Source organism: Mobula birostris, chromosome 2, assembly GCF_030028105.1.
Source record: "Mobula birostris isolate sMobBir1 chromosome 2, sMobBir1.hap1, whole genome shotgun sequence".
In the NCBI taxonomy this organism is placed as follows: domain Eukaryota; kingdom Metazoa; phylum Chordata; class Chondrichthyes; order Myliobatiformes; family Myliobatidae; genus Mobula; species Mobula birostris.
Genome location: NC_092371.1, coordinates 221,347,698 through 221,363,066, shown reverse-complemented (window position 1 = coordinate 221,363,066; position 15,369 = coordinate 221,347,698). Strand labels below are relative to the sequence as shown.

General features: G+C 41.5%; 1 protein-coding gene across 3 annotated transcripts in view; it reads right to left on the bottom strand.

The window, feature by feature from the left end:
* The window catches only part of LOC140194086 (adhesion G-protein coupled receptor F1-like), a 218,012-nt gene that overhangs the window by 26,210 nt on the left and 176,433 nt on the right, over positions 1 to 15,369 (bottom strand). For all 3 annotated transcript variants that reach the window (XM_072251506.1, XM_072251505.1, XM_072251507.1), the window contains exons 10-11: positions 11,233 to 11,408; positions 2,442 to 2,612 (exon numbers count right to left, since the gene is read on the bottom strand). In XM_072251506.1, coding sequence (XP_072107607.1) covers positions 2,442 to 2,612; positions 11,233 to 11,408 — 347 coding nt within the window. The remainder of the gene's footprint in view (positions 1 to 2,441; positions 2,613 to 11,232; positions 11,409 to 15,369) is intronic.

Below are 15,369 nucleotides of genomic sequence, written 5' to 3'. Positions count from 1 at the left end.
CCGACCCCCGCATACCAGGCAGTGATGTAGCCTGTCAGAATGCTCTCCACGATACATCAATAGAAAGTTTTGAGTATACTTGTTGACATACCAAATCTCTTCAAACTCCTAATGAAGTATAATCGCTGTCTTGCCTTCTTTATAACTGCATCGACACATTGGGGCCAGATGGAGCAAAGATGGCATATAGTGAAACTGTGAGCAACTGTCTTGGACATTTCTTTTGCGATCGCAGGACCCTGTTAGACAACGAATGCCACAGGCCTGCTTCCTATGATTGGTGACAAAGTAGGCGGCGAGGCAGCAGTGTCACCTCAGTTGTAGTGAGGACTTGACCACTAGTTGCTGGCTAGTGTTGTAGCATGTCATCCGGGCTTGGTTGGGGGTGGCCTCTCTTGCAAGTGCTGTCCTCAAGTGTTGTATTGGTGGAATTACCGGCTGGACTGCTGGGAATCAATTTGTGAGACTTGTTGCTCGGATTCTTGGACTAAAAATATGTTTTCTATGTTCTTCCTTTTTTCTTTCTCGATATTTTGAATGTGCGTGTACGTTCTTTGCACCTTGGCCCCAGAGGACTACTGTCTCATTCAGCTGTATCCATGTATGGTTTGAATGACAATTAAACATGATTTGATCTGAAGAGCCATGAAGTAATGTTGCAGCTCTGTAAAATTCTGGTTAGATCCCACGAGAAGTATTGCATTCAGTTCTGGTCACCTCTTTATAGAAAAGATGTGGAAGCTTTACAGAGCGTTTACCAGGATGCTACCTGGATTGGAGAGCATGTCTTATGAAGGTACTGTAGGTCGAGTGAAGCTGATCTTTATTCTTTGTAGAGAAGGAAGATGTGAGGTGAATAGATAGAGTTGTATACAATGATGAAAGGCATGGATAGAGTGGACAACCAGGGACATAACTTTAAGATGTTTGCAGGAAAGCACAGGGGGAATGTCAAAGTTAGGTTTTTCACACAGAGAGTGGAGGGTGTATGGAACATACTGATGGGTGTGGTGATTAAAGCAGATATATAAGGGGCATTTTAAAAACTCTCAAATAGGCACATGGATGAAAGAAAATTATAGGGTTATGTAGGAGAGAAGGATTAAATTGATCTTGGATTAGGTGAAAAGGTTGGCACATCATGGACCAAAGGACCTCTAATGTGTTCCAAGAAAATGAGATCCCAATGCTGACATCCATCCAGGAACATCCTGGTGGTTGCAGAGATGAAATTATTGTCTGCTGTATAATTACAAGGCCAGTCACTTAAAATCTAGAATCATAGAAACTCCTTCTCTTAGAGGGTAGTGAGTCTGGAATTCTCCGCCCCTATAGATAAATAGGTATAGTTAGGGTAATTGAAAGATCAGAGAATGTCAGGCTTTTGGGACCTGACACAGAAGAGGAGTTTAGGACGGCATAGATCAGCCAGGATCATATCGAATGACAGGACAGGCTTTGGGGAAGACTGGTGGCCAGCTCCTGTTCCAGTTTTCTTCTGTTTGCTGCACAACTGGAACACTGCAAGACAGTAGTAAATGTCAGAGGAAGCTCAGAACACAGAAGAAAGTCCTTAGGGGCATGAGGCATAGGCAGAGGAGCAGGAGGATGTGTAGGACCACAAGAGAGATGTTCCAGGAGAGCACAGGTAATAAAGAGCTCATTGACAAGAAATATTTTATCAAAGGAGAATACATAATCATAGTTCACAAAACCATTCACTGCCTCTAACACCTGCAATGTTTATCAATTATTATCCCAAGTGAGCCCTGATGACACATCCCTCATATCATTGTTTGCAGGACTACCTGCAACAATCAGAACATAGTAATGAAAGAATCTCTGATCCCATTGCTGAAGTCTGTCAATATAACTGAGCAGCTCACCTTGACATTTCTTGAGGATGGGAGTGGGGATTGACACAATGGAGGAAACAGCCATGCATCAACACTAGGATCTTCATGTGGTGACTTTGGTAGAGCTCTGGGCTCGCCCCACACAGGAGCTTCCTCTTTATATCTATCGAACTAATGAGACAGTCCGGATCTTGTTCGTTAAATCTACAGGCTGCCACTCTCATCGCTGAAGCCTCTATTTCCTCCAAGGTTGGTGAAGTTGTGTTGCTTCTTTATGCAGCTTTAAATGTTGATACCTTCTGTGACTACTGTAGAGAATGGGGTGAACTATTGGAAAATATACATGACCCATATATATGCATGATTTTTAGCTCTAAAACACCATAGATCATTTCAAACACAGCTTTCTTCTGTTTCACAATGATTTACAAGTGATCCCATGGGCTTAAGGGCTTAATATTATGCTGCCTTGAGTATAATTCCACAAACTGCTTACATACTATTCACCTTGCTGAACCACTTTAAATGTAAAAGACATATTGCAGAAAATGCCCTGGACTTTTCCTAGTAGATGCTTGTTCTTACCTCCATATCTGTTTCAGTAACAGTATTGTTTACTTCTGAAAATGTTGTCAAGATGGTTACGGCAGCTTTTACATTTCCAGGTTTGGTGATGTCTTGCTCTGCTGAGACCATAGATAAGTTATGAAGAAGTTTGGAAAAATTCTTTGCCACTTCAGCAGTAGAATTTGTCACCTACAAAATGAAAGTAGAAATGGTTTTAAGGACATCGACTTCCAATAAGAGCACATCCCAACTAGCAAAATCCCTGTGAATATTCAATCCAGGTAACTGGTCTGAGAGCTTATGAGCACAAACTGCAGACACCCAAACTATACTCCTTTGGTTACAGTGTTGAGGGAAAACTATTTGAGTATGGAACATAGAACATAGAATAGTACAGCACAGTACAGGCCCTTTGGCCCACAATGTTGTGCCAACCCTCAAACCCTGCCTCCCATATAAGCCCCCACCTTAGATTCCTCCATATACCTGTCTAGTAGTCTCTTAAACTTCACTAGTGTATCTGCCTCCACCACTGACTCAGGCAGTGCATTCCACGCACCAACCACTCTCTGAGTAAAAAACGTTCCTCTAATATCCCCCTTGAACTTCCCACCCCTTCCCTTAAAGCCATGTCCTCTTGTGTTGAGCAGTGGTGCCCTGGGGAAGAGGCACTGGCTATCCACTCTAGCTATTCCTCTTATTATCTTGTACATCTCTATCATGCCTCCTCTCATCCTCCTTCTCTCCAAAGAGTAAAGCCCTAGCTCCCTTAATCTCTGATCATAATGCATACTTTCTAAACCAGGCAGCATCCTGGTAAATCTCCTCTGTACCCTTTCCAATGCTTCCACATCCTTCCTATAGTGAGGTGACCAGAACTGGACACAGTACTCCAAGTGTGGCCTAATCAGAGTTTTATAGAGCTGCATCATTACATCGTGACTCTTAAACTCTATCCCTCGACTTATGAAAGCTAACACCCCATAAGCTTTCTTAACTACCCTATCCGCCAGTGAGGCAACTTTCAGGGATCTGTGGACATATACCCCGAGATTCCTCTGCTCCTCCACACTACCAAGTATCCTGCCATTTACTTTGTACTCTGCCTTGGAGTTTGTCCTTCCAAAGTGTACCACCTTGCACTTCTCAGGGTTGAACTCCATCTGCCACTTCTCAGCCCACTCCTGCATCCTATCAATGTCTCCCTGCAATCTTTGACAATCCTCTACACTATCTACAACACCACCAACCTTTGTGTCATCTGCAAACTTGCCAACCCACCCTTCTACCCCCACATCCAGGTCGTTAATAAAAATCACGAAAAGTAGAGGTCCCAGAACAGATCCTTCTGGGACACCACTAGTCACAATCCTCCAATATGAATGTACTCCCTTCACCACCATCCTCTGCCTTCTGCAGGCAAGCTGATTCTGAATCCACCTGGCCAAACCTTCCAGGATCCCATGCCTTCTAACTTTCTGAATAAGCCTATCGTGTGGAACCTTGTCAAATGCCTTACTAAAATCCATATAGATCACATCCACTGCACTACCCTCATCTATATGCCTGGTCGCCTCCTTAAAGAACTCTATCAGGCTTGTTAGACACGATCTGCCCTTCACAAAGCCATGCTGACTGTCCCTGATCAGACCATGATTCTCTAAATGTTTATTGATCCTATCTCTAAGAATCTTTTCCTACAGCTTCCCCACCACAGATGTAAGGCTCACTGGTCTATAATTACCCGGACTATCCCTACTACCTTTTTTGAACAAGGGGACAACATTCACCTCCCTCCAATCCTCCGGTATCATTCCCATGGACAACGAGGACATAAAGATCCTAGCCAGAGGCTCAGCAATCTCTTCTCTCGCCTCGTGGAGCAGCCTGGGGAATATTCCGTCAGGCCCCGGGGACTTATCTGTCCTAATGTATTTTAACAACTCCAACACCTCCTCTCCCTTAATATTAACATGCTCCAGAACATCAGCCTCACTCATATTGTCCTCATCATCATCAAGTTCCCTCTCATTGGTGAATACCGAAGAGAAGTATTCATTGAGAACCTCGCTCACTTCCACAGCCTTCACATCTTCCCACCTTTATCTTTAATTGGTCCTACCTTCACTCCTGTCATCCTTTTTTTCTTCACATAATTGAAGAATACCTTGGGGTTTTCGTTTACCCTACTCGCCAAGGCCTTCTCATGCCCCCTTCTTAAGCTCCTTTCTTGCTTCCTTATATTCCTCAATAGACCCATCTGATCCTTGCTTCCTAAACCTCATGTATGCTGCCTCCTTCCACCTGACTGGATTTTCCACCTCACTTGTCACCCATGGTTCCTTCACCCTACCATCCTTTATCTTCCTCACCGGGACAAGTTTATCCCTAACATCCCGCAAGAGATCTCTAAACATCGACCACATGTCCATAGTACATTTCCCTGCAAAAACATCATCCCAATTCACACCCGCAAGTTCTAGCCTTATAGCCTCATAATTTGCCTTTTCCCAATTAAAAATTTTCCTGTCCTCTCTGATTCTATCCTTTTCCATGATAATGCTAAAGGCCAGGGAGCGGTACTCACTGTCCCCCAGATGCTCACCCACTGAGAGATCTGTGACCTGACCCAGTTCATTACCTAGTACCAGATCTAGTATGGCATTCCCCCTGGTCGGCCTGTCCACATACTGTGACAGGAATCCGTCCTGGACACACTTAACAAACTCTGCCCCATCTAAACCCTTACAACTAATCAGGTGCCCATCAATATTACGGAAGTTAAAGTCACCCATGATAACAACCCTGTTATTTTTGCACCTTTCCAAAATCTGCCTCCCAATCTGCTCCTCTGTATCTTTGCTGCTACCAGGGGGCCTATAGAATACCCCCAATAGAGTAACTGCTCCTTTCCTGTTCCTGACTTCCACCTGTATTGACTCAAAAGAGGATCCTGCTGCATTACCCACCCTTTCTGTAGCTGTAATAGTATCCCTGACCAGTAATGCCACCCCTCCTCCCCTTTTTCTGCCCTCTCTATCCCTTTTAAAGCACTGAAATCCAGGAATATTGAGAATCCATTCCTGCCCTGGTACCAGCCAAGTCTCTGTAATGGCCACTACATCATAATTCCATGTATGTATCCAAGCTCTCAGTTCATCACCTTTGTTCCTTATGCTTCTTGCATTGAGGTACACACATTTCAGCCCTTCTACCTTACAGTCTTTACACCGTTTATTCTGCTTCTCTTTCCTCAAAGCCTCTCTGTATGTTAGATCTGGCTTTACTCCATGCACTTCTTTCACTGCCCTATCGCCCTGGGTCCCATCCCCCTCGCAAATTAGTTTAAAACCTCCCGAACCATGCTAGCAAACCTACCTGCAAGGATATTTTTCCTCCTCGAGTTCAGATGCAACCCATCCAATCTGTACAGGTCCCACCTTCCCCAGAAGAGATCCCAATGATCTAAAAATCTAAAACCCTGCTCCCTGCACCAACTCCTCAGCCACGCATTCAACTGCCATCTCCTCCAATTCTTACCATCACTGTCACGTAGCACTGGCAGCAATCCTGAGAACGCCATCCTTGAGGACCTGTTCTTCAGCCTGCTGCCTAGTTCCCGAAACTCACACTTCAGGACCTCATCCCACCAGTATATAACTGGTCACAGTGTAATCTCTTTATTATTGTAATTATCTCTTCAAATCTTTCCAAAAGCAAACTCTATGGTTAAGAAGGCACACGGTGCATTGGCCTTTATCAATCGTGGAATTGAATTTAGGAGATGAGAGGTAATGTTGCAGCTATATAGGACCCTGGTCAGACCCCACTTGGAGTACTGTGCTCAGTTCTGGTCGCCTCACTACAGGAAGGATGTGGAAACCATAGAAAGGGTGCAGAGGAAATTTACAAGGATGTTTCCTGGATTGGGGAGCATGCCTTATGAAGACAGGTTGAGTGAACTCGGCCTTTTCTCCTTGGAGCGACGGAGGAGGAAAGGAGACCTGACAGAGGTGTATAAGATGATGAGAGGCATTGATCATGTGGATAGTCAGAGGCTTTTTCCCAGGGCTGAAATGGTTGCCACAAGAGGACACAAGTTTAAGGTGCTGGGGAGTACGTACAGAGGAGATATCAGGGGTAAGTTTTTTACGCAGAGAGTGGTGAGTGCATGGAATGGGCTGCCGGCAACGGTGGTGGAGGCGGATACGATAGGGTCTTTTAAGAGACTTTTGGATAGGTACATGGAGTTTAGAAAAATAGAGGGCTATGCGTAAGCCTAGTAATTTCTTTCATTTAGTTTTTTTAAAATTATTTTATTATATCTAAAAGAAATCTAACCCACTACCAAGACTGAAGCTGATCAGTAGAAAAAAAAGAAAAAAGATTGTTTGTCATCATCAGTGCTTTAACAGCAAATCAAAGGTTTTGAAAATAATTCAGCAAAGGTCCCCACAATGTTTGAAAGTCTTGATTAGGTTCAAAGAAATTGAACATCGAATCTTCTCTAAATTTAAACATGACATCACATCACGTAACCATTGGGCGTGAATAGGAGGGGCCACATCTTTCCATTTAAGCAAAAGCGTCCTTCTGGCCATAAGAGACATAAAAGCCAAAATGTGCAAATCGGATTTCTCTAAAATAATATCCTTCCCTCCAACAATACCAAATAAAGCAGTCAAAGGATTAGGCTTGAAATTTACTTTAAAAAGTATTGAAAAAGTTTGAAATACTTCTTTCCAATATTTTCCAAGACTCGGACATATCTAAAACATATGAATGAGTGAAGCTGCTCCATTATTACATTTATCACAATACAGAGGTATATCTACATAAAAACGAGACAACTTATCTTTAGTCATATGGGCCCTATGGACCATCCTAAATAGTAACTTCTAAGGTAGGGCCATGTTCGGCACAACTTTGTGGGCTGAAGGGCCTGTATTGTGCTGTAGGTTTTCTATGTTTCTATGTTTCAAGCAATCAATAGCACAACAACTTTAAACCAGCTCTCAGATGTGTTAAAATACTGCAAGGAGTTTGGTTAAATCCTTACATTGTATCACATTGGGACCCCCACCACCCAAGTCATGCACTTTTCTCACTGCTGCTATCAGGAAGAACATGCAGGAGCCTCAGAACTCACTCACACCACCAGGTTCAGGAACAGTTATTACCCCTAAACCATCAGGCTGTTGAAGCAGAGGAGATAACTTCATTGAACTTCTCTTGCCCCATCACTAAACTGTTCCCACAACATATGGACCCACTTTCAAGGATACTTCCATTCATGTTCTCAATATTTGTTGCTTATTTATTATTACTATTGGAGTAATTTTATTTTTTCTCAGCTCAACTGGTAAAACCTGAGGTACAGGCATAGCCAAGCACATTCATTTCTCAATTGCAAAGAACTTTCGGACTATTATAGTGTTGTTTAGTATTGTGGTTTCTAAAGCTTTACATAAATATCGCTGTGTAGGCCTAATTGTTTAATTCTATTGTGTAGTGACTTTGGGATGTTACTATTGGAACAATGTAATCTGGATGAAGGGTCTCAGCCTGAAACTGTTTATTCTTCTCCACAGATGCTGCCTAATCTGCTGAGATCCTCCAGCATTTTGTGTGTGTTGCTTTGGATTTACAGCATCTGCAGATTTTCTCATGTTTGTGGATCTATTAAGTAAATTGTTCTTGCTTGTTTATCCTGTATTATTATATCCAGGTGGTTATTATGGATTTTCTGAACTGTACTAACAGATTGGTGAACAATATAATTTGTAAGACTCTGAACCTAAAACTTGATCAGTCTTGTATTTATAGTAAGGTTATATTTTATTTTATGAGATTGTATTTTAAAGCAAGATTTTGATGAATTATCTTTACCACTTGATTGTGCCTGTGCAAGTAATCAGATTGAGTTGAACTGATGCAGGATCCTGATATGTGCTGAATTGTTTCTGGTTTCTCTTGGCATTTTCTGCATTTATCATCTTGAATGTGCTGGTCTTTTATCATGTATTTTAGATAATATTTCTGCTTTAACCACCTGGTCCTATATTGGCACAAGGAATCCCTCTGCTTCTGGGAAGAGGTCTCCAACTCTGAGCAAGCATGTGACGCTTCCTTGTTGAGAACTAATTTGATCAGATCATGTGGATGTCTTCCCAATAGGGTCATGCTCTTCCATTGGTTAATTATTTCTTTTATATTGATAATTTCTTCGTTTTTCTTGGTTGTGCTTTCATTGAAGTTTAATGGTGTGTACTTCTGATCAGAATTGCATGTGTGGAGTTTTGAATCCTGTATTCATTGATGAAAATATATCCTTAGAAGTTGTTTACAACTGTTGCGTAAATTTATTATATCTGATATTCCTTTTCCTTTTATCCTAGGTAGTGTTAATCTAAATGCGTTTGAATGTTCATTGTGTTTTCTAAAATTTGTCATTTTTTGTTCTTAATTTTCTTTGTAAACTTTCCAGATCAGTTTTGTACCAAGGTACAATGCCAAAAAAAATACTTTAACACAGACATAACAAAAGTGTATATTGCTTTGTTATACTTTTACTATTGAACTCAGTTTGGGAGATTTTCTTAAGCCTTGCAATAAATTCTGTTTGAGGTTTTTCTTATATCGTACTATGATCTATTTTCTTCACTTGTTGATATCCCAGATACTTGTATGTTTCATATTCGTCCATCGGTTGTATTGTATCCTGCTGCTCTGTTTTGTATTCCATCAGCTCTATTGCATCTTTCTTTCTGTTTAAAGTTCTGCACTTATCTAGTCCGAAGTTCATGTTTATATCTTTAGAAAATGGTTCTACTATTTGAATTAATTGCTTTATCTTTACTGATGAAGATATGTCTATATATAGAAGGTGTGTCAAGGCCTAATTCAGTTGGTTATTTCTGATTTGATTCCCAATTTTCATTCAATTCAGTAAATTAGAAAGTGGTTTTAAAGCTCAACAGAACCATAGCGGGCTTAGAGAGTCGCCCTGGAAAATGCCTCAGTTTATTCCGGTAACAGTGGTAGTTCTATCTTGGTTGTTAATAGATAGAGTGATTATAGTACGCCAATGCTTCATCAGATGTTGAAGAAATTTCACAAGTATTGGGTGTAGTAAGAACTTCTATTAACTGTGAGTGTGGGACAGAATGAAATGCTTTTCGGTAGTCAATAGAACAACATGAAAGATTTGTACTTTTCTGCCAGGCTTGATTTCAAATTACAGAATCTATTGTCGGGTGTTCTTTACGTACTTTCATACTCTTACGACATCCTTTCTGCTCTTATGTAAGTATATTGTGATTATCTAAGTGAGTGGTGATTCGTTGTGAGATACATGATGCTACAATTTTATATATAGTTTATAAATAAGTAATAGGACAATATTTTGATGGATCACTTATGATTTCTCCTTTCAATAAGAAAGGAAAGGAAATTCAAAATTTCTCCTTTCAATATGTTTTACCTTCTGTCAAAATTTGGGCAGGTTTTCAGAATTGTTAAGAAAATTGTTGATGTGTATTAATAAGTACAGATAAAGGGTAAGTAAATTTTTTTGCCAATAATTACAAGTATTATCACTGCTATTACTTTTCCAGTTGGAGTATTTTCATAACTTCTTTTATCATTGCAATGTCAGGTGTTTGCATTTCTTCATTTATATGAGTACAGTCTTTCTCCTTCCTATTCTAGCTTGCTTCTTCATTGTACAAAACCCTGTTTGACCAGATATTAGACGAAAAGTTCATTGTGTTTGTTCGTAATTCTGTGCTAGGGTTGGTGACATTTTCGCACTTCAACTTTAGTTTCAATGTCCTGTAAAATCCCTTTTCATTGTTTCTTCAACTGCACATTTCATGTATCTATTTATATTGCTTTGTATGCGCCAAGCATATCTCTAAATTCTACAATGCTTTTGTTAAGTTGATCATGTCTTGTACGGATCTTAAACTTCATTAGTATGTCCTTTGCTTTTCTCTTAACTTTCTTGCTCAGGTTATCCATTTTATACTCCATTAGGTGGCCTAGTTCTGCTCTGAAGATTTCAGTTTTGTTTCTTAATCTTTTCTGCCATTTCAGTGTTTCTATTAATGAGTGCTTCTAGTTTGGAGTCACTATATTACACTTCTGTTAGTGCTGCACAGTATATTATGATGTGTAGTTCTTCAAATGTTTCAAGTTTTCCTAAATATTGTGGTATTAGAAAATATTGTTGAGATTTTTGCAAATACATTTTTTGCAAATTTTGATGTCATATTTTGTTTTGAAATATAAGGTCTTTTTGATGGGTCAATGCCCATATATTCTGTTAGTGTGGTGTTAAATATTAGGATAATTTTGTCTGTAAGCTCAGCTTCGTCATCAGCATTCTGCAGAGGTTCAACATCTATGTTTGTTGTTGCTGCTATCATCAAGTTGTGGAGCAGTTGAAGTAATTGTATTTTATCAGTGCTTCAGTGGGTTGCATCTCCATTATTTTCTTGCATAGCATTGGTGTGGTATTTTGTTGGTTTCTTTCGAGCTAATAATAATTATTATTAGTATTATTATTATTATTTCTTCTCTCTTTGTATTTACACAGCTTGTTGTCTTTTGAACACTGGCTGTGCGCCCAACTGGTGCAATTTTTCATTGATTCTGTTATGGTTATTGGATTTATTGAGTATGCCCACAAGAAAATGATTCTCAGTGTTCAATATGATGGCATCTATCGATTTTGATAAAAAAATTTACCTTGAACTTTGAATTTTGGTTAAATCTTATATTTGAATACATTATTTGCAGTACCTACCTTTAGAAGTTGACTAATTGCATATAATAGACAGAAATCATGTTCATCTTCATACTTCCCATTCTTTCCACATCTTCTTTTCCTGACACCTTCCATTCTCATACAGGGAATTTCTGCAATGGAATTAAAGCTTGTGGTTCCAAATACATTGTCGGTGCATGGAATTTCATCTTCTGTTGAAAGAAAAAATTATATAGATTTCCAAAAGATAAATAGTCTAGTTTCCCCAAGCTTATGTCATGCTCCATGAGCGTATTTGATAATTTCTTGCTTGACAGAGGGCTTTGACAGTTGACCTAGTCTTGCTCCTATTTCTTATACTTTATTATTCATCTGCCCAGTACTTTCCACATTGACTTGTTTGTGTTAAACTAGAATTGATGCTCCACAGGTGACAATGCCAGGGGCTAACACTGCAGCCTTATGCCACTCAGACCTGAAACTATAATCCTCTTTTGATCTTTAACCAATGTTCCTACAAACAGGTACTTGGAGGAATATTTGTACTAAGTTGCCTGCTTTAGCTAATGCAGACAGAAGTTTCTATCAGCTGGTGGGGCAAATTACAGATACCTGCACTGGACATTCCACCAACAGAAATCCCTAGCGGGCAATTGGGCCTGACAGAAAACGTTCAGATGTGGTGCAAATTCCTTCAAAGCAAGGAGACAAAAGCAGCCAGACATACGTTGTCCACTAGATCTTTCAGATATCAAAGAGAAATGCAGGTAGAGCTATTATGACAGAGAAAGAAGACACTTGGCCCACATTCTCTTCATGCTAGATCTGTTTAGAATGACCCGAACTGACCCATTCCCTGATCTATGGTTTTGCATATACTTTCTTGAGTGCTCATTAATCAACTCTGTTTCATTGCCACTCAATATGTGAAAATATTTTCTCTGCAGAGCACACATATATTTCTTCCCTGAAGCCCAGAATCTCTGGCCCCTAGTTGCTGTCAGAACAACTTTTCTTTGACCTCCTTATTCAAACTTGCCATAATATTGTATACTTCAAACTAAATCTTCCCTCTGCCGCCTTTATTGCAAGGAGAAATGACCAGCCTTTCCTATCTGATCCATGTTTGATCATAAGAATTAGCCCAGCCGATCCCTCCTCCATCCACCCCTCATCCATACTCCACATTTACTAAGATAATGGCCGATCTGATTACATCCCCAACTCTGCTATGCTCAAACCTTCCCAGTTATCAACAAAGCATCGCTGATTTGTAGCTGAAAGAAGGCCATAGTTGGGAGCTTAATATCAAAGGATATACTTTTATCTAAAGGACAGGTAGGAAGGCATAGGCGGCGGTGTGGCTCTGTTGATAAGAGATGGAATTATATCTTTAGAAAGAGGTGACATAGGGTCAGAAAATGTGGAATCTTTGTGGGTGGAGTGAAGAAACTGCAAGGGTAAAAAAACTATTATGGGAATCAAATATAGACCTCCAAATAGTAGCCAAGTTGTAGGGTTGAGATTGGAAAGGGAGCAGGGAAAGGCATGTAATAAGGTTAATGACACAGTTGTAATGGGGGAAATATAATAACTACCAAGATGGCGCCGTGTTGCGAGTTCCATTCAAAATCTACAGTACACTACTAATTTCCATTATTTTCTTAGCATTTTCTGTTCAACTAGCTGATAGTCACATCAGATATGATAGACTGACCATTCTGAACATCGGAAAGATGGCACTTACCCACTATGTGCCACCTGTCCTACACTGGGAACCCCTGTTTGCGCGATCCATGGGAGATTAATCTCTTACACCGCCACTACCTCGGAAGAAGCGCCGAAGGCGAGGGAGAAAGGCCAGCATCCTGGTGAGGCTGAGACGGCGTGCAAATCGACCGCCGCTCCCCAGCATACTCCTGGCTAACGTTCAGTCCCTGGATAACAAGATTTGTGAACTGAGAGCCAGAATCTCCTATCGGCGGGAAACGAAGGAATGTAATGTTTTGTGCTTCATGGAGACCTGGCTGATGGACGAGATACTGGACCACGCTATCGAACCCCCTGGGTTCTCCCTGTTCCAGGAAGACAGGTCGAAAAACCTCTCTGGGAAGAGTAAAGGACGAGGGGTATGCTTCATGGTCAACACAGCCTGGTGCGACCCCCAGAATATGCATACACTCAAATCCTTTTGTTCCCCAGACCTGAAGTTCCTGGTACTGCTGTGCAGACCTTACTGGCTGCTGAGGAAGCTCACGGCTGTTACCATCACAGTGATGTACATTCCACCGCAGGCTGATACTGACCTGGCTCCCAAGGAACTGTACGAGACCATCAACACACTGGAGACTACACACCCAGAGGCTCTCTTCATCGTCACCGATGACTGTAATAGAGCATCGCTGATGAAAGTCTCACCAAAGTTTTGTCAGCACATCCAGGTGAGCATTCGTGGAGATAGACCCTTGACCACAGCTACTTTCTTCCGCAATGCTTACAAAGCTCTCCTTCGCCCAGCTTTTGGAAAATCAGATCACTCTTCAATCCTGCTTCTGCTGACGAACTAGCAGAAACTGAAACAAGAGGCGGCCATAGTTAAAACTGTCCACTGTTGGTTTGACCAATCGGCCTCCATGCTGCAGGACTGCTTCAAAGATGCTGACTGGAATGCCTTCCATGATGACGATGTCTCCAAGTTCACTGATGGAGTCACGTGCTGCATCGGGTAGTGCATTGACGATTTTGTCTCCCAGAAGCTGGTCAGGGTCTTCCCAAACCAGAAACCCTGGATCAATAGTTCCGTGCGAGCAGCACTTACAGCACAACGTTGAGCTTACATCGCTGGTGATCAACTAGAGCTCAAGAAAACCAGCTATGATATGCGCAAAGCTAACAAGGCTGCGAAACGACAATACAGGGACAAGATTGAGTCATGATTCACAACTAATAGCACACGTGACTTGTGGTGAGGGCTGCATACCACCGCAGACTTCAAAGCCAAACATTGTGGTACCGCCAACAACGTGGCCTCTATCCCAGATGAGCTCAATCCCTTTTTATGCTCGGTTCGATGTCGCTAACTCAGAGCCTCCAAGGAAAGCCTGCAACCTGGTCATCTCTGAGGCTGAGGTATGCAGATGTTTCCAACGTGTGGACAGCCGCAAGGCTGTGGGACTGGACGGCAACCCAGGGCGAGTGCTTAGGATGAGCGCAGCACAACTGGCAGGTGTGTTGGATGGAGACGTAATGTAAAGATTTTTACTCCTTACATATGTGAAGGATGTAAGAAATAAAGTCAATTCAATTCAATATGCAAGGTAGGTGTCAGATTGCAAGAGAGGGAATTTGTTGAATGCCTATGAGGTGGCTTTTTAGAGCAGTTTGTGATTGAGCTTACTGGGGAAAGGCTATCTTAGACTGAGTGTTGTGTGATAACCCAGATCTTATTAGGGGAGTTTAATGTAAAGGAACCATGAGGAGACAGTGATCATAATATGATTGAATTCATACTGCAATTTAAGATAGAGAAGCATAGCTCACATAGAAACATAGAAAATAGGTGCGGGAGTAGCCCATTTGGCCCTTCGAGCCTGCACCGCCATTCAGTATGATCACGGCTGATCATCCAACTCAGAACCCTGTACCTGCCTTCTCTCCATACCCCCCGATCCCTTTAGCCACAAGGGCCATATCTATCTCCCTCGTAAATATAGCCAAAAAACTGGCCTCAACTGTTTCCTGTGGCAAAGAATTCCACAGATTCACCACTCTCTGTGTGAAGAAGTTTCTCCTCATCTCGATCCTAAAAGGCTTCCCCTTTATCCTTAAACTGTGATCCCTTGTTCTGGACTTCCCCAACATCGGGAACAATCTTCCTGCATCTAGCCTGTCCAATCCCTTTAGGATTTTATATGTTTCAATAAGATCCCCCCTCAATCTTCTAAATTCCAGTGAGTATAGCCTAGTCGATCCAGTCTTTCATCATATGAAAGTCCTGCCATCCCAGGAATCAATCTGGTGAACCTTCTTTGTACTCCCTCTATGGCAAGAATGTCTTTCCTCAGATTAGGGGACCAAAACTGCACACAGTACTCCAGGTGTGGTCTCCCCAAGGCCTTGTACAACTGCAGTAGTACCTCCCTGCTCCTGTACTCAAATCCTGTTGCTATGAATGCC